Genomic DNA, 26,828 nt, shown 5'->3' with positions numbered 1-26,828 from the left:
CCTCCTCCTCTTTCTTTTTCTCCTCCTTCATCTTCCTCCTCTTTCTTTTGAGACAAGGTCTCACTGTGCAGCCTTGGCTGGCCTGGAATTTGCTATGTAGACCAGGCTGGCCTCAAACTCATAGAGATCCATCTGCTTCTGTTTGCTGAGTGCTGGGACTAAAAGCATGCTCTACCACTTCTGGCTGATACTTGGTATTCTTTTTTTTTTTTTTTTTTTGTCCCCGAGACAGGGTTCCTTTGTGTAGTTTTGGAGCCCCTGTCCCGGAGCTTGCTCTGTAGACCAGGCTGGCCTCGAACTCACAGAGATTCACCTGGCTCTGCCTCCTGAGTGCTGGGATTAAAGGCATGCACCACTACTGCCTGGTCTATACTCATATTCTCTAGTGGCTCAAATTCTATTATGGCTGGTCCCAGGCTGCTTGCTGCCAGGACCTCAGTAGTCACCACACATAGCTCAGAGCCCTAGAGCCCTGATTGCTGCTCCACTGGGGCCCTCCGGTTGCTCTATCTGGCTTTGAGACCTTGGACTAGTCCACTCTGTCAGGAGAAACTTGTTCCAGGCTCCTTGACCAAATAGATAAAGACACCAGGTGGTAACAGAGATACAAGACCTGTGAGAGAGGCCATATCCCCAAATACCAGATAAACAGAGGAGACCCACATCTTAACCCTGCTATGAGTTAGCCCCCACCTGAACACTGCAAACACCTCTGCTGAAAGAAGAAAGGTGATCGGAACAAAAAGAAAGGAAGGAAGGAAGGGAGGGAGGGAGGGAGGAAGGAAGGAAGGAAGGAAGGAAGGAAGGAAGGAAGGAAGAAAGAAAGAAAGAAAGAAAGAAAGAAAGAAAGAAAGAAAGAAAGAAAAGAAAGGGAGGAAGGAAAAGAAAAGAAAGAAATGGAGGAAGGAAGGAAGAAAACTCAACCAAAGAGCTAATTCTAGATGCACAAACCCCAACGCAGAAATAAAAACAACAAGCGAAAGAATTTATCATCCCCAGAACAATACAAATCACATGGTGATGTGCTGTAATGAGAATAACCTAGAAGAATGCCCAAAGAATTAAAAAACATTCCAACCCAAAGAAGATAAAAAAAAAAAAAAACAAAGAGATGGGTGAAATGAAGAAAACCCCAACTGAAATGATGTTGAAAATGGGAAAACAACAAACCAACAAAAAAAAACCTCAGTGGAAAGTCTCAGCAACAAAATGGATCATGTCAAAGACAGAGAGGGATGGATTTAATTAAGACAACGAAGAGGCATTGGATCACTCAGAAAAGTTCAGTGAGGAAAAAAAGTTGAATGGAACATGGGAAACTTCTCAGACATCATGAAAAGGCCTAGCCATCACATTATGGGCATAGGAGGAGAATATCACAGTGAAGGCATAGAAAACATCTCCAATGAAATCATAGAAGAAAATTTCCCAAATCCAGACTGAGATGCTTATCCAGGTAGAGGCCTATAGAACACCAAACAGACAAGACCAGAAAAGAAATTCTCCATGACGTATTATTGTTAAAACATTGAAAGCTGGTTTCTTACAAAGGTATTAGGTAACACTGGACTCCTTGACAGAAACCTTTAAAGCCAGAAGGGCCTATAAGAGCGTAAAAAGATCACAAGACACATTCTCATTTATGTAATCACCATGATAGCTCATTACAGGTAGTATTCACTATAGTTTTAAATTTATTCTTTGACAACTTCATACTTGTATATAATGTATTTTGATCATATTCACCCCAATCCTTTCTCTTATTCCTCTACCCCTCCCGCTGAGCTCTTCTCCTTCCCAATACTTCTCATCATACTTTTGTTTCTCCTTTTCTTTCTCTTCTTCTTCTTTTAAATACCCACTGAATTTGATTAGCATTGCCCAGGCCAACCTTGTATACATGATGGAGTATATAGTTGAAAACACAATCTAGTAAAAAAAATAATTATAGACGTGAAAATAGACTGTAAGATGTGATAAAAACATGTATTTATTTCAATGTGGCCATGTAAGCATGAAATTCCTTTTACTTATCATACCATTTATTCTTAGGTGGGCAAGGAACTTTGAACTACTTTGATGTCTTTTCCTAAGAAGATGAGTTCAACGAGTCACCACAGCCTTTTCTTCTTTGCTTCTCTGTGCTTTGCTCCACAGCAGATGGTCCAATCCTCACAGTATTTGATGGCATATTCGGTGGTGTCGCACTTCATTCTGCAGTGGCGGTGCTCCGAGGAGCACTCCTGACCCTCAAGGAAGCTCCTGGCTTTGAAAAGAGAAGACAAACATGTTTCACTGTATTGCTTATTTGTTACTGCTTTTAAAAAGATTCAGCCTGTGGTGGTGTTGCAAACCTTTAATCCCAGCACTCAGGAGGCAGAGGCAGACGGATCTCTATGGATCTCTGAGTTTGAGGCCAGTCTGGCTATAGAGTGAGTTCCAGGAAAGGCTCCAAAGCTATGCAGAGAAACCCTGTCTCAACCACCCCCCCCAAAAAAAAAAAGAAAAAAAAAGATTCATTTCTACTACTTTAAAAATTTCTGCATATGTGTATGTCTGTCTGCCATGTGTGTGAATGTCCATGAACTCCAGAAGAGTGTTGGATCCCCTAGAGCTGGAGTTACAGGTGGTTGTGAGCCACCTGACGTGAGCACTGGAGAATTAAATTCGGATCCTTTGCAAGAGCAGTATCTTAACTGCTGAGCTGTCTCTCCAGCCCCTATTTGTTATTTTTAGTATTACTTTAAGTTTTGAAATTTTACTTGATATGTTTTGCCTGCACATATATTTGTGCACCACATGCATGCCTGATGCCCACGGAGGCCAGAAGAACTGTCAGATCCCCTAGAACTACAGTTACACATGATTGTGAGCTGCATGTGGCTTCTGAGAATATGAAGTCCAGTCCCGCGCAAGAGCAGCCAGGGCTCTTAGCCACCAAGATACCCCTCTAGCCCCTTCTGCTTGTTATTTTTGTCGTTAGAAATGGTTTATTATTTAAGAAAAGAATAAAGAACCTTCCCAGAACGCAAGAAAAACAGCATTAAAATGAATGCAAAAGAAGATAAGAAGGTAATAAGTACAGGTAGATGATAATTTCTTCTGGAAAGAGCGGGCAGAGGAAGCAGCCACTGAGAAGGGGCAGAGAACTATTTACTATACATTTCTGCCTATGGTGGAAAAAAAAAGCAGGTTAATTCCTGAAGCCAAATTATTTCAAATGTGCTCATAGTAGCTACATCATGGGATCAGTCTACGTGCTCATCCACAGATGAATGGATAAAGAAATGGATCAAGCTATAAAGAAGGATGAAACATGTCATCTGCAGGAAAATAGATGGGACTAAAGATCATCACAGTAATCAAAACCATCTGGACCAGAAAGAAACCATAGAATGTTTCCTCTTTTTTCCTTCTCTGGATTTTGAAACAGAATCTTACTATGTACCCTTGAATGGCCTGGTACTTATCATGTAGCCCAGGCTATCTTTGGACTCACGCCAATCCCCCTGGCTCAGCCTCCCAAGTGCTGAGATTTCAAGTATGTGTCATCATGTTTTCTGTCATATGTGGAATCTAGAATAAATGAAAACATCTAAGTAGGATGGAGACTATCAGAGAAGAGGGAGGAAGAGCTGGGGAGGGAGATACAGGAAGTGGAGGATGCTGGGTGCCGGTGGACACCGTTGGAAGAATGGGTCCTTTTTTCCAGCTTTAAAAAACTGATATTATCATTATTATTATTATTATTATTATTATTATTATTAGTTTCTCAAGACAGAGTTTCTCTGTGTAGCCCTGGCTGTACTCCAACTCACTCTGTAGACCAGTCTGGCCTTGAACTCACAGAGATCCGCCTGCCTCTGCCTCCTGAGTGCTGGGATTAAAGGTGTGTGCCACCACACCTGGCTAACAAATCTTAAATCCCTTTACTTCAATTAAGCTAAATTTAATTCACTAAAGCCATACAAACCCCAGAAGGTCTATTAAGGACTGACTGATCATGAGCACCTTCACATGTATGATGACATGTTTTTAAATTATTTAAAACTGTTGAGGCTGGCCTGTCTGCACCATGACCCTGAAAACTTAATGATACAGTGTGTCCAATAAAATATTTTAAGACAACCATCTGGAGGGTGGGAGAAAATATTTGCAAACTTATGTCTGACAAGGACTTAGGGCTGAAATACCTAAAGAACTCACAACTCAATAATAATAATAATAATAATAATAATAATAATAATAATAATAATAAACAATTAAAAGTGGGCAAAGCACTTAAACAGAAACTTCTCCAAGAAAGGTCTAAAAAGTGACCAAAACGCTAATGAAAAATGCAGCTGTCATTACTGATAGAGGAAGTAAACGATAATTACAGCAGGATATCACTTCATCTCCATCATACGACCGTAATGAAGAATAGAATGGCAGACACTAGCAGGTGCTGACCCTGGGCACCACCGTGGGAGTGTGAAGTAGGGCAAACAGCCTTGGAGTGTGACAACACCTCAAAAACAGAAGACCCACAGAACCCAAGGGTTCAATTCTCAAGTTTACGCCCAGGAGGACCCGACATGTCCACATAAAACTCAGGTACAAATGTTCATGGAATCACTCTTAACCTGAAAGCAGGGCAACTAATTCACCAATTGATAGCAAACAGTTTTTTTTTAGAAATTAAAAAATTAGCAGGGCAGTGGTGGCACACGCCTTTAATCCCAGCACTTGGGAGGCAGAGGCAGGCGGATCTCTGAGTTTGAGGCCACCCTGGTCTATAGAGTGAGTTCCAGGGCAGCTAGGGTTACATAGAGAAACAGTGTCTCAAAAAAACAAAAACAATTTTTAACTAATTAATTTTTAGTAGACACTCTATTGTTTTTTTAAATATTTATTTATTTATTTATTTATTTATTTATTTATTATGTATACAGTCTTCTGTTTGTATGTAAGCCTGCACACCAGAAAAGGGCACCAGATCTTATTATAGATGGTTGTGGTTGCTGGGAATTGAACTCGGGACCTCTGGAAGAGCAGTCAGTGCTCTTAACCTCTGAGCCATCTCTCCAGCCCTGTTATTTTTAAATTATGTATATGTATGTTTTGTCTGCATATATGTCTGTGTACCACATGCTGGCAGTGCCCTTAGAGGACAGAAGAGGTCATAGGATCTCCTGGAACTGGAATTACAGATGGCTGTGAATCACCATGTGGGTGCTGAGAATCGAACCCTGGTCCACTTGAAGAGCAGGCAGTGCTCCTAACCACCGAGCCATCTCCTCAGGGCAGTGGAACAGTTTTCAGTAACAGAAGGAATGACGTACAGTGATGGAACTTAGAAACATTGCTCTGAGTGGAAGAAGCCAGACCAAAGGGCCACAGTTCACATTGTTATGTCTATATTCAAGGTCTGTCGTGGGAGAGATGTCCAGGGCGTCAGGAGAGAGGGGAAAGATGCGAATATTTTAGAATAGTGGTGATGGCTGCATAACTTACTAAATATACTGAAACTGCTTAAGGGCAAACTTAAACAGAGTAACTTTTATGGTGAGTTACAGCTCAATACAAATAGAAAGAAAAACTAATGGTCAAGGAAATCTTTAATTGTGGCTAGTGAAATGTACTTTAGGTAGTGTGTGTATTTGGAAAGACAAATCAATAGACATTAACGTAAAGCCAGGCATATGTGTTTCTTATATAATACTGGTAGATTTTGAACTTAATTTGGAAAGATTAAGCTGATGATTTAGCATGTGGTTAATGGGGTGAAATTGTCAGGGGTAAGCCCCCCGATGGTGACAATGCCGTGTGCCTGGGTCACACAACATAGAAGATGGAGCTGGACCAGTGATGACGCTTCCTCCCGCTGGCTTGCCCTCAGAGCACAGAAGGTGTTGTGCAGGCTTCCAGGGAAGGTTGTCACCAACAGTCTTGCTCAGCTGTAAGCTCTGTGTACCTTACAGACAGCCCTTGGGTGCATTAGCAGCAAGCCTGCCACACAGACAAACAACCACTTGCAAATGAGATTGGATCCTGATCCACAGGAAGTCTAGTCCTGGGAACACATCTGGTGCTGCAAACCCGGTCAAGAGCCAGTGGCTGGGGAGATCATAGGCCCTAGCGGAAGGGCTGCTGCTGTTTTGCTAATGGACATGACAGATCCATCAACACCCTCTAAGCAGATGCTTGTGCCCATAGGGCAGCGATGCTGTCAGAGCCTGTCAGAGAAGCTCCTCTCCGCACTGGGCATCAGTGCCTGCAAAAGTGGTCTCAGTGCGGTCTAAAGAGACTCATTGGATCTCTCTCTCTCTCTCTCTCTCTCTCTCTCTCTCTCTCTCTCTCTCTCACACACACACACACACACACACACACACACACAGAGGAAGGAAGAGAAAAAGGCAAAACAACAATAACAATAACAACAACAGACATAAATGGAGACTGCTATAGAAGACCACAACCAATCAAAATGCAGAGTCATGGAGCCCAGTTCCAAGGGAGACACCTACAAAAACACTTGCGCATCTAAGGCTCAGAAAACATAGTAAAAGAAGGGTTGGAAAAATAAGAGCCAGAGGAGCAGGGAGTTTGCTGTGAGATTGTGTCTCCTAGTAACATCAGAAGCGACACCCATAAAGTCTCACCAACATGACTGCCTACACATGCGCTGAACAAGGACATGACAAGAAAAGACATGCTAATGTGTAAGAGAAAGCTCAGGAGAGACCTCATCCCTCCACAAAGAACTCCAGGCAACTAAGGAATGCTGAGTGTGGGAGAAATAGTCTTCCTCAGGGAAGAGGACACCAATTGGTTATCCAATACCAAAGGGTCAGCCCTGAAAACATATATACAAGTAACATTGTGCAGACTGAACAAGTTATATTTGCATATATTCCTAATATGTGTTCAATAAAAAGACATGAATTTGAAAGAGAGAAAAGGAGGGGTGTATGGGAGGGCTTAAGGAGGAAAGTGAAGGGGAAATGAAGTAATTATATTATTATCTAAAATGAAACAAAACAAAAACTCCAAACCCACAAACAAACAAACCCAAGAAAATCCATCATATCAAAGAAGAAGACGTGAAGCTGGAGGTAGAAGGTCAGTTGGGAAGAAGAAAGGGATTAGGGGGTGGGGGATGGGGGATGGGGACAAGATGGGGAATTGAATATAATCAAAACAGATCATGTACGAGTATGAGAATGTCACAATGAAACCCATTATTGTGTACAACTAATACATGCTAATAAACATTAAAAATTAATTCAGGTGGAGCCATCATTCCCACCTTATGTAATACCCACACAGATTAAGTAAAACTTTAAAGAAATACAGCTGGGTGGTGGTGGCGGCAGCGCTTGCCTCTACTCCTAGCAGTCGGGAGGCAGAGGCAGGCGAATCTCTGTGAATTTGAGGTCAGCCTGGTTTATAGAGGGAGTTCCAGGACAGCCAGGGCTACACAGAGAAAGCCTGTCTCAGAAAAACAAACAACAAAAAATAAAAAAAAGAAAGGAAGGAAGGAAGGATAGAAAGAAAGAAAGAAAGAAAGAAAGAAAGAAAGAAAGAAAGAAAGAAAGAAAGAAAGAAAGAAAGAAAGAAAGAGGGAGGGAGGGAGGGAGGGAGGGAGGGAGGAAGGAAGGAAAGAAAGAAAGAAAGAAAGAAAGAAAGAAAGAAAGAAAGAAAGAAAGAAAGAGAGGAAGGAAGGAAGGAAGGAAGGAAGGAAGGAAGGAAGGAAGGAAGGAAGGAAGGAAGAAAGAAAAGGCTGACCTGGAACTCAGAGATTCTCTTGCCTCTGCCTCCCAAGTGCTGGGGTTAAAGGCGTGCGCCACCACCGCCTGGCTTCCCACCTTCTTCTAATTGCCCACTTTCCTTTCTTCGATTCCTCAAATTTCTTACACAGCAGACCCTCTCTTTCACCTCTATTTTCATATCCCTGGAATAAAAAGCTTTTGTCTTACCCAGAGGAACTATGGACAACAAGGTGAGGACTGCCAGGACTGAGAGCAGGACCCTCATAGCTGAGTAGGGAGGCTAGGAGAATCAGAGGCCAGGATGAGGAGAGCCTGTGTTTGGCCCTGGAGTGGTGAGCTGCTGCATGGTTATTGAACCTTTCAATAGCAAGAACATTTCTGGGTTCTGATGAGGCTTTGTACCAGGAGGCAGCAATGGACATGACTGTCGTTCACTTTGAGCACATTTATCAAATGCTGGCTGGGTGTGGGCACAGATGATAAACACAGAAGAAGGAAGGGGCAGTCCTGGAGAAGGTGGGGAGACGTGCAGCTAACAATCTGTTGCCTTAGGGTTTCTGGAGCTGAGCAAGTTAAGCCCCCACTTACCAAGGGTAACTATTCACCTCATTTCCTGGTAATGGGAAGAGAAACCCTTGATGTGACATCATGCTGATTTGTCAGTGTTTTAAGGCAATAGACATTTAGATTTGAAACTATACATAGGCTAGTGAGATGTGGGGGGCGGGAACTTTGGTTATTATTTCCAAGTTAACTGAATGAGATTAACTTCTATACTGCAAGTCTTATTGAACACAGATTGTTCACACTTGCCAGTTGTGAAGTAATGTAGGAAAAATTAAGACGTTATAAAACACACAAAGGTATATAACGCAAATGGAATGGCAACATGGGCGTATTTCTGATGAAGCAGCATGACTTACCTGTTGGGCTCTGATGAGGCAAACATAGTGGATACGAGAGTAGTCTGAGTGGCCCAGGGAATGTTTACAGGAGACAGAAGTACCCCAACTTTAGAAAGTATGCCCATATTCTTGATACTGATCTTTATAACTTAAAAAAAAAAAACCTGTGTGTGTGTGTGTGTGTACAGGAATGTGCACATGAGTGTAGGTGCCTAAAGAGGCCAGAAGAGGGCGACAGATTCCCTGGAACTGGAGTTATAGGTGGTTATGAGAAACCTGATGTAGGTGCTGGGAACTGAACTCAAGTGCTCAGCTATTGAGGTGTCTCTCCAGCCCCAAGATCTTCATTGCTTTCCAGATGGACTCATTCCACATAGGGAACTTTTCATCAATAAAATGGAAGTTCTTTTCCTGCCAAGACTTGCTAGAGTGCTCCTTCTGTTTGGGGGTTTCAGAGAACAGAACATGTAGTTATGCCATACATACAGGTTCGTCCTGAATATTGAGACTTTGGAGATGCCATTGTCAGGGTGATGGATTAACCACGGGACATGACTAGAGGTTCTGAGAGAGTGCACACATTCTAGACTAAGGGGACAAATGAGGGGAAGGAACTCTCTAGGGGTGTCTGTCTCTAAGCCGAGGTTCAGGACCTTCCTCCTTGTAAGTTGCTGAAACAGAGGCACATGGGCCCCCACTTCTCCAGCATTCTAGAAGGTCCTGGCGGGTGCTACTTGTTGATAACTCTTGCATTCACTCAGGGGAGTCTGGCTTGAGTTTTTACCATCTTTGATCATGAGTCCAGAATATGCTGAGTTTTGTCTCATATCTTCAAACCATTGGCTTCTTGAAGCACAGTTTACGTGGTAAAGTAATACAAATTTGTAAGAGGAAATAGAAGTTCTTTATGGAACACTGAAAGCAGAATTTTTAGTGACTTTTTGACATTTTTAATCAATGTGTTTCCCTGTGTGGTAGATTTGGAACGAGATGGTGCTGCCTGGAGGCCCAGGAACACTGTGTGATGCCCAGCTGCCAACTGCCATCATAGACATCAAAGGACTAATTCCATTCTACTCAGGCTATAGGCTGGTAAACACCGGGGCATTGCCAGATCACCCGGGGCCCCTGTGGGCACAGGTAGAAGCTTTGACAATGGCTCTCCTCAAAGGTCAGAGAACCACCAGCCACCAAGCACAAGTTGTTACAGCAAAAGAAGAGAGATGATAACTTACTGTCAGAGAGTAAACTTGGCCCAGGAATCGCAGGTTTTATTGAGGGTAGCTTGTCAGAAAGCCACTAGTTAGGAGTCCCACAAGAAGACCAAGCTATACAACTGTCACATGTATGCAGAGGACCTAGGTCAGTCCCATGCAGCCTCCTTGGTTAGTAGTTCAGTCTCTGTGAGCTCCTATGAGCCCAAGTTAGTTGATTCTGTGGGTTTTCTTGTGATATCTTTGACTTCTCTGGCTCCTACAATCCTTCCTCCCCCTCTTTGGCAGGATCCCCTTAGCTCAGCCTAATGTTTGGCTATGGGTCTGCATCAGTTACTCTCTGATGACAATTGGGCTAGGCAGTAATCTATGAGTAAAGCAGAATATTGTTAGGCATCATTACATTGACATTTTTTTCTCCAGTCATGTTTGGTTCTATTCTACGTCTCTGGGCCATCCAGCCACTGGGTCCTGGCACTCCGGGCAGTATGACGGGTGCATGCACTCTCGTGGCATGGGTCATAGGCTGGACCAGTCATTGGTTGGTCACTTCCACAATCTTTGTGCCACCCTTACCCCAGCACTTCCTACAGGCAGGACAGACTGCAGGTTGTAGGTTATGTGGCTGGGTTGGTGTCCCAATCCCTCCACTGGAAGTTTTGTCTCATCACAGGAGATGGCTAGTTCAGGCTACATATTCCCTATTGCTACGATTCTTAGCTCAGGTCATCCTTGTAGAATCCTGGGAGTGTCTCTTGCACAAGGTTTCTACCTCACCCCCAAAAAGTGCCCCCTTTCCAGTCATCTCAGTACTTTCCCCCTTTACACACCCCCCCATCCCTCATAACATTCATTTCTTACCCCACAGGTTTCTACATCTTTCCTTACCTTCATATTAAATTACTAATAATTCTTATATGGATAAACAGACATATACATGTGAACTTGTGCCTCTATACTGTTTATTTTAATTTATTTTGAGAGACAGTCTTTCACTATGCAGCCTTGGCTGGCCTGGAACTCAAACATGTAGGCAGAAGTTTCTGTTCTGCCAACTCCGAAATACTCAGCAGATACCTCCCAAATTACCACACAGAAGCTTATATTAAGTATAACTGCTTGGCCATTAGCTCAGGCTCATTACTGACTAGCTCTTATACTTAAATTAACCCATAATTCTTTTTTTTTTTTTTACTGATTTTTTTTTTTTTTTTTTTTTTTTTTTTTTTTTTTTTTTTTTTTTTTTTTGGTTTTCCGAGACAGGGTTTCTCTTGTGTAGCTTTGCGCCTTTCCTGGATCTCACTTGTGGTAGCCCAGGCTGGCCTCGAACTCACAGAGATCCGCCTGCCTCTGCCTCCCGAGTGCTGGGATTAAAGGCGTGCGCCACCACCGCCCGGCTCCCATAATTCTTAACTATGTTTAGCCACGTGGCTTGGTACCTTTTCTCGGTTCAACATTCTCATCTTGCTTCCTCTGTGTCTGGCTGGTGACTCCTGACTCTGCCCTTCCTCTTCCCAGCATTCTTAGTTTGCTCATCCCACCTATACTTCCTGCCTGGCTTCTGGCCAATCAGCATTTTATTAAATCAATTCAAGTGACAAATCTTTAGAGTGTACAAGAGCATTATCTCACAGCATTTCCCCTTTTTTTGTTTAATTAAAAAGGAAGGTTTTAACCTTAATATAGTAAAACAAAAACAGTTATCAAGTAAGAATCATACTAACAATATCCAATCCATTTGCATTTGACAAAATTAGAGAAAATATTTAATTATCTATCTTATCTTGGTAAGTCTAAAGTTTTGTATCTAATTATCTTTTATTATAACTAAAGAAAACTATAACTATCTAGTCTTCAACTCCATCAAAGACTCCAGAAAGATGTAATGTTACCTAATGACAGAGACATCAGACTGTCTAGACAGTCCATCCAAAGTTCCTCTGCAATGTTGGGGCATCCATCTTTGGCCTACAGGCCTAGCATATCTGATAGACTTATCTGTGAAGCAGGATTTTTGAAGGACTGTCCCACCTTGTTTTGGCAAAATTCTGCAGTCACTTTCTTTTGTGTCCTTCCCGCTTGTACAATTTGTACAGCACACTGTCAGCAGTTGAGGCAAGGGCACTTTCTTTGCCCACATGGCTAGCTTTTGCCATAAAGAAAACAAAATCCATAAGGAGTTTTTTCGATACCCATCATCCTCTTTGAAGTAATTGATGATGCCAGGAGCAGACATGTCTCACTGTCAAGAAAAGTATAAGCTCTTAAAACATTTTAAATGCCATATTCTGTAGGTCTTTGAAGTGTTTGAAGATTGCCTATGTATCTGAAATATATTTCTGTATGGCCTTGAAAACATGCCTAACATGACCATCAGTTTGTGATTATAGATGACTATTATTCCCTATTTCTTAATTTTATATTACAATTTTAAATGAGCTGCATAAACTTAATACCCTAAACAAGAGTAGAAATATACATACAGTATAACAAAATTAACTTTAAATTTGTATCAATAAACTAAAATCCATAATGACGTAAAATATGTAAGATTAACAGTTGTTTTTTGGATTAAAGTATATTTAATAATCTATCTTTCTCCCCATCATTTCTATATCATATCCCTCTTTCTTCTTTTAGAAAGAGATTGACTATGACCAATAACAATTTGTAACCAACCCCCTAAACAAAGACAAACATCCATAATCCATTTTTTAGGAATGTGGGCATCATTTTCTAGGCTACTTCCTGCTTACTGGGGGCACTGTTAATCTTATGGGCACCCTGAGAAAATTTGGGATTATGGTCAAGTCCTGACTGGAGTAGTCTGTGAGGCTAGATCATCTCAGCCAGCAGCCTTGAAGCCTTTCTGGATGCAGAACTCAGAGGAAACTGCAACAGAGGTGCTCTGAGACACTGAATCATCTGGGCCATCTGTTTCCACTGGAGATTTTTTTTAGGGGGTCTTCCCCAATCAAATCTATTTTTTTAAACACAAAAGGAATCCACAGCCTCTCACTTCCTGTGGAAGTAAAAGCATAAACTCTTCTCCAAAGTAACATATCTTTTGACTTAAATTTTGAAGTTAAGGCATTTTCAAAATACATAGGTTGGATGAATCCAGCAACATTTATAATCAAATGTCTCTTAGCAGCTGTTGCTCCTTCCTCAGCTGTCAAACAATTCAACAACACGATAACATACAGTATCTGTGGTGGTATTCTAATTGTACTGAAATGTGATTTTGATTGTATGTTAATAAATAAAGTTGCCCGGGGGTCAGAGCTATTAGACCGGGTGGTGGTGGCACACGCCTTTAATCCCAGCACTCGGGAGGCAGAGCCAGGCAGATCTCTGTGCTCAGAGGTTAAGAGCACTGACTGCAGGTCAGAAGAGGGCACCAGATCTCATTACAGATGGCTGTGAACCACCATGTGGTTGCTGGCAATTGAACTCAGGACCTCTGGAAGAGCAGTCAGTGCTCCTAACCGCTGAGCCATCTCTCCAGCCCCAGAAGAGGGCACCAGATCTCATTACAGATGGTTATGAGCCACTATGTGGTTGCTGGGAATTGAACTCAGGACCTTTGGAGGAGCAGTCAGTGCTCTTAAGCTCTGAGCCATCTTTTCCATCTTTACATGGCTTTTTTTCTTTTACTTTACTCATTTTTAAGGACTTTATTATTTTAAAACTATTTATTTCTTGTTTTATGACTGTCTAGACCTTCTCTTTACTCTCCCAAGCCTACACATATTTTTAAACACATTGTATGTGAACAGTTTAAAGGTTTTTTGGGTTTTTTTCTGAACCTGTTTTACTGCATATCTTTATCTTTTTCTGACCACTTAAGCATTTAATCTGCTAAGCTTCCTGCCTGGCTACTGACCAATCAGTATTTTATTAAACCAATTTGAGTGACAAATTTTTACAGTATACAAGAGCATTATCTCACAGCACAAAGAGATTCACCTGCCTCTACCTCCACAATGCTAGGATTAAAAGCATGTATCAGCTCATCTAGGATACTCAATATTTTTATTCTTACTCTTAAATAGTATATTTTTATCTGAAAACCAGGAAACTAATAAGATTCTCTGTATAATGATAAATATAGTATAGCATTCACAGTTAAAAGATTCTTACTATTTTGGTTTATTTGCTTTTTGGTCAAATTTCTCCTTTTCAGGATCTTGTGATGGTTTGACAGGCAGGGATACTAACCACTATACTAACGAGGAACCCTTGTGATGGTTTGAATGAGAATGGCCTCCATAGACTCATATGTTTGAATGATTGGTCCCAGTTAGTGGAACTGTTTTGAGAAGGATTAGGAGGTGTGGCCTTGGTGGAGAAGGTATGTCACTGGGGGTGGCGTTGAGGTTTCAAAAGCCCACATCAGGCCCGGTCTTGCTCTCCCTCTGCCTGCTTCTTGTAATCAGATGTGAGCTTTCAGCTACTGCCCCAGTATTGGTGAAAGTATTAAGGCAACTCCACGTGGATAAAAGGGAGGTTTATTTTATGAGGTAGCTCACAAGTGAAGGGATAGGTTACAGGGTCTGGGAAAGGTGTAGCGCAGTCCAGCAGTGTTCTCTGGGGAATTCTGCTCAGTCTATATCCAGCGTCCAGAATCCAGGAACCAAGAGAGCCAGCACATCCAGATCTTGGGTCTTAAGGGCTCCTGTCCTGGCCCCGCCTCATAGGCATGGCAGTTATAGGAAGCCTCAATGGCAGTAGTACTTCCAGGTCAAAGCTGGAACAGCTACCCACTACACCCCAGCACCATGCCTGCCAATCTGTCACCATGCTCCCTGCCATTTATAATCAAATGTCTCTTAGGACTTCCTTCCTCAATTCAACAACAACACAATAACATACATTATCCAGACTCTCTGTGTATTTTACATCTTTACATGGCTTTTTTTCATAGACTAACCCTTTGAAACTGTGAGCAAGCTTCTAATTAAATGTTTCCTTTTATAAGTTGCCTTGGTCATGGTGTTTTTTAAAATAATTTATTTTATATGCATTGGTGTTTTGCCTGTATGTCTGTGTGAGGGTATCAGGTACCCTAGAACTGGAGTTACAGACAGTTATGAGCCACCATGTGGGTGCTAGGAACTGAACCCAGGTCCTCTGGAAGAGCAGTCAGTACTCTTAACTACTGAGCCATCTCTTCAGCCCTGGCCATGGTGTTTCATCAGAGGGATAGAATGGAAATAACACAGATCTATTTCTAGTTTTTAATTTTGTTCCAAATATTTCCCCCATTCCATTCTTTCCATATAACACTGTGAAATTATGGTGACTAGTGCATATTAATTTCACAGGAGCCATGCTAATAATCTCTGTATGAGTCCAATGTTAGTATATGTGCTGCCAGGGTAAACAATGCATACTAGTTGTACAAAGTATGTTCCATTATAACCTTTCCAGGATGCATATATCATACTTCTGTCATATCCAGCCTCCCTTCAGAATAATGTAGACAAAATAATTTTAATGGCTACAGAATGAACTTCACAGATATTCCACAATACCTTTACTTATTCTTATTTTGTGTTTATACTTTCACTATTTAAATGCTATAAAGTTACTCTAGGGTTTTTTGGTTACTCACCCATCAATTTCTGGCCACATTTTCTTACCATGTGACTCCTGGGGTTGCTGATACACTTCACCTAGGTGGCGTGATGAAAGGAGGTCCTTAGTGTGCACTGTGCTCAGGCCAGGAGGGTGACTCATGGACTTTGTCTGGAGGTGTGTGAACAAACGTTTGTTCACCCAGACAGCACACTGACATTATACTAACGAGACGATTTCACTCAAATCACTGAGTTTACTGGAGTGACTTTATGTGTTGGTATTACTTGTACTTGTCTGTACTAGCAAAAGCTAAATCCACCAAGCAGTGTGCTGCATGGCTTGGAGATGCCACTGTGTACTGCGGTGGAAATCTGCCACGCTGCTTAGCTTATGGCGGCTGGTGGCCACCTCCATCTCAAAGGCAGCTGTTGAGAGACGAGTCTCTACCCTGCTGCTAGCATGAGACTGAGACTAGGAAGCCCAGTGTGGCTCCATTTCTGTGCATTCAGAATCTTTAACCTTTCTTAGGTCTACGTGGATCAATGCCCAATGGTGAGCGCCAAATGTAGCTGGAAGTTTTCCTGTGTCCCACACAGCTGTGCCGTCCCTCAGCTGCTTATAAAATAATCATTCAGAGGCTTAATATTAATTACCAGTTGCAAGGCCTATGGCAGGTTTTTCCCTAGCTAGCTCTTATATCTTAAATTAACTCATTTCTATTAATCTATGTTTTGCCACATGTTCCATGGCTTTAGCAGTCTGCTGGCATCTTGCTTCTCCTTCGGTGGCAGCTGGCGGCTCCTCCTCTCTCTCCTTTCTTCTTCCTGTCTATCTGCTTGAATTTCCTGCCTGCCTCTAAGCTACCTTGCCATAGGCCAATACAACTTTATTTATCAACCAGTCAGAGCAACACATATTCACAGCATACAGAAAGACATCCCATAGCAGAGGAGCCTCCTAGATCTGGTGGCTTTCTGAGCTTCCTGGGTCTTTCAGGTATTGTAAGAGTTGTGTGTCTTATGAGTTCCCCTCTTCCCTCTAGTATGAAATGTTTCTGTTCTGAGGAAGTAGTTACAAAACAATACACTTGGGCCCAGAGGCCCATCTCCCTGGCAATTCCAGATCATATCAAGTTGACAACACTAAACATCATAAGCTCTAACAATGTCTACTTTTGCTTTGTGTAATTGGGTACTCCAGTAGTGGTTATATATAAAATTGTTGTTTTCCTCATATTGAACTGACCTGTTGATCTCTTCTTCTCCCACCCCCTCGGTTTTAGCTGACTGAGTATAGCTGCTTCTGTGTATATCTTTTTTTTTTTTTCTACTTGCCTGGAACAGCTCTTTCCAGTCCTTCACTTCTGGTGTGTCTATGCTTTTACTGAAGTGAAGAAGGAACTCTGTCAAAAGTGTTGGCACTTGGTGAAGGCAGCAATGGACACCACGGGTGTGGGCAGGGGGACCAGTCTTGGAACACAGGGGTCAAGCCTCCAACCATACCTGCCACTATGTCAAGCACCAGTGTATTGTAGGGCACTGTCGTGTCTTGGGTTCTGCTTTGTGGGTCTATGTAGGTTTACGGGGTTACAGACTTTAGAGCAAGTATGGTGGGAATCCAGGGATGTTTATACACTGAAATTAGTGTTCTCCCAGGAAGAATGGATCCTCACAGTGGCCTCTGCAGACAGTGTGTAGTGGCTAAGCCTGGTCTCATGAACTGGGGGTAGGGCACAGCAAGTTTCTTTCCTGAAGTGGAGCTACTGTGAGGATTCTGGGTCTCCTAATTTGGCTTGCAGCCTGTGATGAGTGGGCCAGTCTCTTGTAGCTAGGATTGATGATGTTCAAAAGAATGGAGTTCACCTAGGCTATGCTAATTACCCTTTCTTCTGTGGGAAGTCCCCTGGTCATGACTCTAGGGTCAGCATCCCAAGCATCCATGTCTGAAGGGGTTCCCATCTTTTGGGGACTTGCTGAGTCCCATGGCCAATTACTCCAGAACGTCATCATTTACTTCCTTTGCTTCCTATCTGCAGAGGGGAGAGTGCTGAGACTTTTATTTTGTCTTCTTTTGATCTTGTTTCTTTTTATTTAAAAACTTTTCAATTACTCTTATTTTTATTTATTATGTGTGTGTGGTGTGGTGTTGTATAAGTGGGAATGCACACACATATGTGTGGTGATGTTTTATTTGTGCTGAATATGGTGGTATTTTATTTGTATATTAATAAATAAAGTTTGCCTGGAGATCAGAGGAAATAGTAAGCCATTTTAAGTAAACACAAAAGTCAGGTAGTGGTAGCACTCACCCTTAATCCTATCACTTAGCAGGCAGGGTCTCTGTGTGTTCAAGGCCACACTAGGGAACAGAGCCAAGCGTGGTGACACATGCCTTTGATCCCAGCACCAACCATAGAGACCTGGAGGTCTGTATGGACAGGCAGTGACAAGGAAGTGAGGTAGCTGGGCTAAGAGCCAATGAGAGGGCAGAACAGCAAGGCACTAAAAGTCTGTGCAGACAGGAAGTCGTGGCACTTTGGAAGCTGCAGCGTGGTGAGGTAAGGTTAGCTGGTGGCTATTCCTATTTCCCTGATCTCTAAGGCTTTCGCCCCTCTATTTGGCTCTATGTTTTTTTTTTTTTTTTATTTAATAAGACCGCTTAGAAATTCGTCTACACACACGTGTGCACGTGTGGGTGGAAGTCTTGTCTTGATTGCCCTCTACTTCGATTTTCTGAAAGCATCTCTCACTGAACCTGAAGCGCATCATCTGTTGTTAGGATGGCTGGCCAATGAGCTTCAAGGATACTCCCAGTTTGCCCTCCCATCCCAAGACTGGGGTTATAGCCACGTGGCTCTATGCTGGGCTTTAAAAACAGAACTCTGGCGATCTAACCTCAGGTCTTTGTGCTTGTGTGGTAGGAACTTTGCCAAATAAGCCGCCTCCTCAGCTGTCTGGTATAGTTTCTATTTCTCTTATCTGATCCTTCACTCAGATGAAACGTGAAGACCACGAGAGACCCGATAGCGAATCAATTAAAGCTTCCCAAGTCACTGCAGGGTCTTTGTGACGAAGAGTCCAAAACCGATGCTGAAGTTTTCAGTTATTTAATTGAAAACTTTGGATCCCAGTGTGGGAAAGATCAGTTCAGGAACTAATCATTTGGATTTTGATGTCTTTGGGCTTTGTTATGTCTTTAGAGAGATTTGTTCTTTGAGTTTGGGTTTCAGACTTGAACTTCTCCCTAGACATTTGGTAAGGAGGAGCTGGAGAGTGGCTCAGGGCACTTGCTCTTCTGTCAGGAACTCAAGTTTGGTTCCCGGCACCCACGTCAGGCAGCTCACAACTGCTTGTGACTCCAGCTTTAGGGAATCTGGTGTTCTCTTTTGTCCTCTGCAGGTACCTGTACACAGGCATACAAGCACACACACACAAACACACACAAACACACCCCCCCCCACACACACACCCTCTCCTTGGCCTGCATTGGCACCCCTCCAGCTGATGAGATTCCAAGAGCTTTCAGCGAAGCAAAGCTCTGTTTGCCTGAAGAAGCCTGAAAGTTACTGTATACTTAGAAATAATCACGTGACCCATGAGGTAAGAAGACATATATGAAAGATGCTATCGCATCAATAGGATTATTTTTGTCCAATTTAAGTCTGTATGCGAGGGCAAGAGGAATGGATTTTGTCTTAGTTAAGATTTCTAAAACACCATGCCCAGAAGCATCCTGGTGAGGACAGGATTTATTTCAGCTTACATCTTGTAGTCTGTCACAGTGCGAAGCCAGGGTAGGAACTCAATTTAGGGACTGGAGCAGAGGCCATGGAGGAGTGCTGTTTACTGGCTTGCTCCTCCTGGCTTGCTCAGCCTGCTTTCTTGGAGAACCCAGGACCACCTGTTCAGGGGTTGCACCACCCACAATGGCCTGGGCCCTCCCACATCAATCATTAATCAAGAAAATGCCCCTCCCTACAGGCTTGCCTACAGGCCAGTCTTAGAGAGACATTTTCTTAATTAATGTCTAGATTTGTGTTAAGTTGACAAAAACCAACCAGAACAGATTTTCATGCACCAAAAGCAGTGCACAGAGTATAACGAGGCATCTTTATGTTTTGATATTGTGCATATGCACAGAAACGCCGAGACCTCGTCAGTTAATGAAGACAAAGACAAGCCTTTTTTTTTTTTTTTTTTTTTTTTTGGTATTTCTTCACTTGTGGAAGATAAAAAGGTTTTGGCTTGTTGGGTGGCCGTCGATGGTGAGAATTCATAGTGTCTTCTTGCTGGTTTTGTTAATAGACTTCATTTATCTGTCATGATTTTTTAAACTACCATGGTTATAAATGGAGAAGCACACAATCACTGATCACAGTGGTATGCATTTGTATATTTCACTTTGGCTTATTTATGATATGTCTGACTTGTTCACAACTGTTTTACCCGTGCAACCATTGTTATTATGCAAAGCCATGTGTGTTTATCCTAAGTATTTTACTGTACATACTAGTCTGTAAGATGGTCTGTCGTGTTCTCAAGTTCCACAGATAAATTACCCTTTTACATTAATAGATGTATTGTAAGGAAATTTAAAGTTATGTTCTCCCAGAATTATATGATTTAGGAATTTTTTAGTCTTTTGTAATAAACACAAAGAAATGTAGTCTTTTTTTTGGATTTTAAGGATTTGGATTCTGTTACTTGAGGTTGTATTCTGGGGGAGGAAGTAGGGATTACAGCCTGATTCTCAGGTGCAGTGTCAGCAAGATCACATGACTGACAGTCTTTTACCCATATGCATGCTCCAAGTAGAACTCATCAGTAGTGAAAAATTATATTTATACTTATTGGTTCAAGCCAGGGCTAGTCAAGTGCTTTGGTTCTGAGCTACACTCCCAGCCTAGAAAAATGCTAGGCTTTCAGGAGCGGATGAGAGACAGGGTTTATATTCCAGGGAAGGCAATCCATCATTGTGTGCTTCAGATTCATACTTCACATGTTTAAAGTTCTACCTTGACCTTTTTTTTTGGAAGCTCACTTTGCTCAAATATTTTCAAGATATGAGGTTCTCGTACATTTTCTTCTAGTTGTATCATTATTATTATTATTATTTAGAGAGGAGAGTATTGCTATGATAAATCCCAAATAATTTCTCAAACCTGTTTTTAAAGTGATGAAGCTGGACACTGAGCAGAGGTGTTCCAATACATCCTGAAGCAGTGTGGGGATTTCCCCTCTCAACTCCTTTTACTAACTTCTGGAAGAACTTTAAGAGGCTTGCAGAGACCAGGAAGTATGGACTCGGGACATTTATTTACAGGCAAGAGAGAAGGTGAGTGTGGCTAAGCAGGAGTCTGCAAAGCGTGTCCATGCTTGCCGGAGTTCGAAGGGCTTGCACTTGTCTCCAGTCTAAGGATCCTTCGCTTTGGGAATGGGCGTTGGGTAGGGCTCAAGCACCCACCACCTCCTACAGCACTTCTTCTCGTCGTTGCATTTGCCGATGGTGTCATCCGTGGATGTGCACGCTATGTCTTTACATATCCCTTTCAGAAAAATGCACTGCTTTTCCCCTGGGAGAAAACCAGCCTCTCCTGCGCAGGAAGACATTGGACAACACTGTTAATTCACTTTCAGCGTACTGTAAATACGGGTGAAGCCCCAACCCCAGCAGGTGGCTTTGGAATGGGAGACAAATATTGTCTACACAGAAAGATCATGTGCTTATACAGAAGTAGTATCCTTTTTTTCTTTCTTTCCTTTTTTTTTTTTTTTTTTTTTTATAGACACCTTGGAATTAGCAGGCTAACTTGTGAGATTTTAGAGATGTGGTCCTCACCCTGGGCAGTACATCTTAAGTGTGTGGAAGTGTTTACTGTTAACATGATGGAGAAGATGTCTTTGGAACTTTAGTGGACACACAGTGTCTTGTTCTGTTTCCTCTCTAGTGAATCACCCTTCACTGAAGGCATCAATACCTCCACCAAGAAGCAGTTTTAACAGCATCTTTATTAGATGCATAAGTTCTCATCTCCAACGTTGTCCACATTCCCAAGAGGTGGGGTGGGTGTTTTTTGGTCGTTCAATGACTTATGGATAATTGTCATTGTTTATGATGGTTGGTTACAAGTTATTAATTGTTAATGGTCAGGAAAAAAGCTGAACAAGGAGATTAGATTCAGAGTTTTTGTTTAAAAAAGAAAAAAGAATATAGATTTGAGGTAGATAATTGAATCTACTCTGAGAAAAAAGATAAAGAAATAATAGGATAAATGGGTAGATCACTGAATCTACACTGAAAAGAAAAAGGGGAAGATATAAAAATGACAAAAGGTAGATTACTGAAACTTTTATGAAAAGAAAAAAGAGAGAATATGAATATGATAAGATAAAAAGGTCAATTTTTGAATCTTCTTTTAAAAAGGAACTACTTGTTTTAAATAAGATAAAAAATGATATTTTTTGTCTGAGTTTATCAAATGTTACTGGACTGAACATTGTTAATATATTAATGGAGTTTTTTGTCTGAATCTGTCAAATGTTAATGGACTAGACATCATTAATGTAATCTTGACTGTGTATGTTGTATATACTTATTGGATATAATTTTTCTTGTATTAGTTATAAGCTTTTTTAAATTTTAGACAAAAAAGGGGAAATGTGGTGGTATTGTGTTCCCCAAAATATTGTGCACCCTAATAAATTTATCTGGGGTCAGAGACAGAACAGCCACAATATTAAACATAGAAGTTAGGCAGTGGTAGCACACGCCTTTAATCCTAGCATTCCAGAGGCAGAAATCCATGTGTTCAAGGATACAGCCAAGCGTGGTGACACACGCCTTTAATCCAAAAAAGTGAGCCTTTAATCCCAGGGAGTGATGGTAGAAAGCAGAAAGGTATATAAGGCATGAGGACCAGAAACTAGAAGCATTTGGCTGGTTAAGCATTTGGCTGGTTAAGCTTTCAGGCTTTGGAGCAGCAGTTCAGCTGAGATCATTCTGGATGAGGACATGCATGGAGACACTTTTCAGAGCTGGAAGTTTTCTTCAAGCATATCCACATATTTTCTTAATTCATTTGGCTGTTGAGGAGAGCATGGCTAAGGCTGCATGTCAGTGCCCTTCTGCTGGCCTTTCCAGCACCACAGAGGGTCATTCTTTCCACTGATGATGAAGGTGGATGTTATATAAAAGCCATGCACCTGCTTATGGTCCTTAGGAGAAGCTGGCTCAGTGCTTTTAAAAACAAAGCACACAGGGGCTAGGGTACGGGTCCAGGTTCCAGTGTAGATAACCTTTGGCCCTGGCCCTGACTTGCTTCCCCAACAGCTTTGCCCTCCCCCGTCCTCCTTGTGCACCCCTCAGCTGTCTTTGCAGACACTCACACTGCACCTCCACCTTCCCTGCTGCCGCTGCTGCAGCTGCGGCACCCCCAGACCTGTGCCCGAGAGCCCACCTGAATGTCAAGGGACAGCAGCTGACGCAAAAATCAATCCATAAAAGTAAAACAAGGCACATGACGCTGAGAGAGAAAAGTGGTGGAGGGAGAGAGGAAGACCTGGAGGGGAGGGACGAGGGGGTGGGTTTCATCGGAACACATCATATGCATGCATAAAGCTCTCAAACAATAAAAAGAATTGAAAAAAAAAAAACACAATAAAAGTTACAGGCTTTGATCTTTTCCTGCGTCTTTGATGTTCTGGGTTCACAAGAGGCCTGGCCATGTGAAGTGCTCCCCTCCACTGAGGAACTCTGTCCTCGAAGTGCAACCGATTTGGGGAGAGCAAAGGAAAGCTGATCTCCAGGGTCAGAGGCCTCTGAGTTCCCTGTCAGCTCTGCAGGAGGCCACCTCTCCCCTCCTCCTCAATAACCCTTCAGTACTCCGTTTTATTACCATAAGAATACTTACTGTGAGTTCCAACCTCTTCACATTTTTAAGAGCCATGGTCAGGAGGTTTTAGAATTCATCTATAAAATTTACCCACCGAATTGTCCAACTGAATTTTTATATCAACCCCCCCTGTCCTCTTCTCTTCACCTCCCAGCCCTGATAACGACCATCATAGTGTCTATTCTGAGTTCAATTAACTTATATAGCAGAATGACACCTTTGGTTTACACCACCTAGCTTAGTAACCTCTGGGTTCTTTAATGCTGTCACACGTGGCAAAGAATCTCTCTAGTTGCCTCAATACTCAGTTAAGAGACCTTGAGGCAAAAGTCTGGCAGAAATCAGTTGCCATTTTTATGTCTGCATGGATTGGTGGAAACAAGACTTGGTCCAGTGTTGCAAGCACATGTGTGATCTTAGTGAAAGCATGTGAGCCTGGCTTCTGTTATCTACAGTGAAGGATATGACCGCTAAAGTGCCGTCTACGTTCAGATAATTACCATCATATTTTACATCACATGTTCCTGTGAGTCTGTCCACCTCAGCCATGCTTTCTGACTAGGGCTGAGAAATAAACTGAGGATTGTAAAAACTCCTCTGTGAGAGTGCAGCTGTGTGCCAGGTTAGATATGGAGATGTTCATAAATTAGGCCCAAAGCCAAAAGTGAGAGGCTTTGGCTGTGCTCTAAGCGGATCTCAGAGATGAGCAGAGAAGGGCTCTCTCGGTGAGGACAGAGAGATGGAGGCACCCCTGCTGGTGGTGGGCAGTGCTGTTACCACTGTCCAGCCCCCTGCTCCCTCAGGTAGGCTCAGCAAGCCCCCTTCCTTCCAAAAAGCAGTAGGGAGTGAATTTTGTAAGTTCTCACCAGAATCTGCACGAACCAGCCAAAAGAGAACTGGAGCAGCTTTAATTCCGATTCTATAAACTAACATTCAAAGGTGTGAATTTTGTGTTTCAAGGATGCAACCAGATTCTTACACGTGCTTTACATTTTAAAAACTGACACTTCCCATTCTCTTCACTTTCATAATTCCTCTGGTCCCGAGTTTTTTTTATTTGCTTCTAGTGTTTACATACACGTCTCACCGATAGACTGTATAGCTCCATCTACTCAGCAAAATGAGTTGATTTATCTCCGCACTCCCTTGAAGACTAGGGTGCTGGTGGTAGCCATTTTTTAAAAAAGTCTATTGACTTAAGTTTTTAGTCAAGTAGTTTCTCAGCCTCTGTTTCTTTACCTTGGCTTTCCCCTCTCAGTGGTGGGGTTCTTGGGCCCCATTTTTTTTTTTTTTTTTTTTTTTTTTTTGTGGATAGGATTCCTCCACTCAATTCTGGATTTGAACTTCATCAGTTCTGAAGATGTTGGACTTTGGGATACTCAAGTCCATGTGCTGACATCTGAGTGATAAGGGACAAAAGTATAGCTGTGCACCTCAGCAGACCTCCTAAGAAGCCCTGCTCCTGCCTTCATTTCCCGGCTTACCTTTCGGCATTATCATTACAAAGAGGAAGAGGACAGACAGACAGGAATGAGGTCTCATGGTTGAGTGGCCAGCAGTGTGGAAGGTGGTCAGTGATGGTGAAGTGCAGAGCTTTTATTTACTTCTGGGGGCCTGAGGTTTCTGTCTGGTCAGTGAAGCTTAGCATGCAAAGAAGAAAAACTGCTTTTGTTGGAATATTTCCAAACCTTAGAGTTTCTAAATTTGGTGACAAATTAACCTAGTAACAGGAAACCAGATGGTTAATCTTTTCCTTCTGCTATATGCTCTCAGTTTCACCAGAGGTCAGTATCTTTAGCCAATTCTCTTATTGGAAAACACAATTCATGATTAAATTTTTTTTTACATGGCATATACTGTTTATGCCTGTTTGTGGAGGGCTGTGTTATCATCAGCTACATGGACACAGCATGTATTAGCAACTCTCTTCCTGTGAACATGATCAAACATCCCCTAGCGCTTTGAACTCTTTAATTAAATATTACATATCTTTTCTAATAGCCCATCACATTCCCTTTGTGATGTCTGTATACTTACAGTGCAAGGTTATCCACCTACCCGGGGCCACACCTTTAAAGAAAACAAACTCCCCCTCCCCCAGGAGCTGTCAGCTCCCCACAGCTCCTCAGTTAGGGTGAGGCACTCATTAACCCCTTCCCACTTTGTGCGGAAATGTTGGCTGGCGTGATCTCAGGCAGGTCTTATGCAGGCAGATCATCACAGCTGCCATAAGCTCATGAGGACAGTTCCTATCCTGTCCAGAAGACGTGTTTTGCCCTGCTCACCCCGACCCCTGGCTCTTAATATCTTCCCTTCCTTTTGGGGGTGCAATCGTTCCTGAGCCTTGTATAGTGTGTGTGTGTGTGTGTGTGTGTGTGTGTGTGTGTGTTACACAGATGTTCCATTTGTGGCTGAGCACGCCACAGTCACCTCTCTGCATTTTGACCAGTTGTGAGTTTCTGTGTTAACCATGGTCCACTGAACAAAGAATCTTCTCTAATGAAGTCTGACAGCTGCTCTAATTTATGGGTAGAAAGAGGACAATATGATACCTTGGTATTTTTTGACAAATAATAGCAGTAGGTTTACTCCTGAGGCCTATGAGCTCCCCAACTCTGGTCCTTGGCCAGATTTACACAGTAGGCATGTGCTTCTTTCTTAGGAGGGGTCTTAAATCTGAGCAGAACACCATAGAATGTTGCGTGTGTGTGTGTGTGTGTGTGTGTGTGTGTGTGTGTGTGTGTGTGTGTGTGTGTGTTTATTTTGTTGTTGTTTCGTTTTGTTTTTTGAGACAGGGTTTCTCTGGCTGTCTTAGAACTCTCTTTGTAGCCCAGGCTGGCCTCAAACTCACAGAGATCTACTTGCCTCTGCCTCCCGAGTGCTGGGGTTAAAGGTGTGCGCTGCCATGCCTGATCCTAGAATGTTCTTGACAGTGCTATACCTACAGGCATATCTTGCAAAATAGAAAACATAGAAGATACAAAATTAGGAGTGGGGGGAAGGAGGGGAGGGACAGGGAGGGGAGGAGTAGGGAGGGGAGGAGTAGGGAGAGGAGGTAGGTCTAGGAGGAGTTAGAGGGAGGAGGAGTGGTGGAAATGATGAAAATACATTGTAGACATGTATGACAGCTTCAGAAATCGACATATTAAAAGTATGGCATGCTGTATAACAGAACTTCTTCCCCCACTGGGATTGTCTATCCTCCACTTTCTCACCCCACCATTTCCTGCTCCAGCTGATCCTCCAGTGATGGCCAGTCTCCTCTCCTCTCATAGATTATCAGCCTCCTTAAGCTTCCACTAGTGAGTGAGAACACACTATTTCCATTTCTGGGCTTGGTTGATTTCACCTCATACATTTTCCGATTCTACCCATGTTGTCGCAGATGAAAACAATGTTCAGACACCTTTCAAAAGCTTCATGAGAGAAGAGCTCACTAGAGAGTTGCCAGTTCGGGGGAAGTGTCTATGTCCCGGAGAGA

General features: G+C 42.5%; 2 protein-coding genes across 2 annotated transcripts; both read right to left on the bottom strand.

The window, feature by feature from the left end:
- Positions 1-1,972: 1,972 nt before the first annotated feature.
- On the bottom strand, positions 1,973-8,206 carry LOC121832082 (beta-defensin 43-like). Its single transcript, XM_042284246.2, has 2 exons — positions 7,962-8,206; positions 1,973-2,266 (listed from the first exon to the last, which is right to left on the bottom strand). Exons 1-2 carry the CDS (start codon positions 8,017-8,019, stop codon positions 2,112-2,114), a joined length of 213 nt encoding a protein of 70 aa, XP_042140180.1. The 5' UTR covers positions 8,020-8,206; the 3' UTR covers positions 1,973-2,111.
- A 12,519-nt stretch (positions 8,207-20,725) lies between these two features.
- On the bottom strand, positions 20,726-24,988 carry Defb130b (defensin beta 130B). Its single transcript, XM_006992997.4, has 2 exons — positions 24,832-24,988; positions 20,726-21,049 (listed from the first exon to the last, which is right to left on the bottom strand). The coding sequence occupies exons 1-2, from the start codon at positions 24,887-24,889 to the stop codon at positions 20,868-20,870; spliced, it is 240 nt and encodes a 79-aa protein (XP_006993059.1). The 5' UTR covers positions 24,890-24,988; the 3' UTR covers positions 20,726-20,867.
- Positions 24,989-26,828: the final 1,840 nt, after the last annotated feature.

Source organism: Peromyscus maniculatus, chromosome 9 (assembly GCF_049852395.1).
Source record: "Peromyscus maniculatus bairdii isolate BWxNUB_F1_BW_parent chromosome 9, HU_Pman_BW_mat_3.1, whole genome shotgun sequence".
Lineage (NCBI taxonomy): Eukaryota > Metazoa > Chordata > Mammalia > Rodentia > Cricetidae > Peromyscus > Peromyscus maniculatus.
The sequence above is the reverse complement of the archived record's forward strand: the minus strand, read 5'-3'. Positions and strand labels throughout refer to the sequence as shown.

Coding starts and splice junctions, on each gene's coding strand:
- LOC121832082 (XM_042284246.2), bottom strand. CDS start 8,019: ATGAGGGTCCTGCTCTCAGTCCTGGCAGTCCTCACCTTGTTGTCCATA. Junction 2,267..7,961: donor GTTGTCCATAGTTCCTCTGG/GTAAGACAAAAG, acceptor CTCTTTTCAAAG/CCAGGAGCTTCCTTGAGGGT.
- Defb130b (XM_006992997.4), bottom strand. CDS start 24,889: ATGAGACCTCATTCCTGTCTGTCTGTCCTCTTCCTCTTTGTAATGATA. Junction 21,050..24,831: donor TGTAATGATAATGCCGAAAG/GTAAGCCGGGAA, acceptor CTTCCTGCGCAG/GAGAGGCTGGTTTTCTCCCA.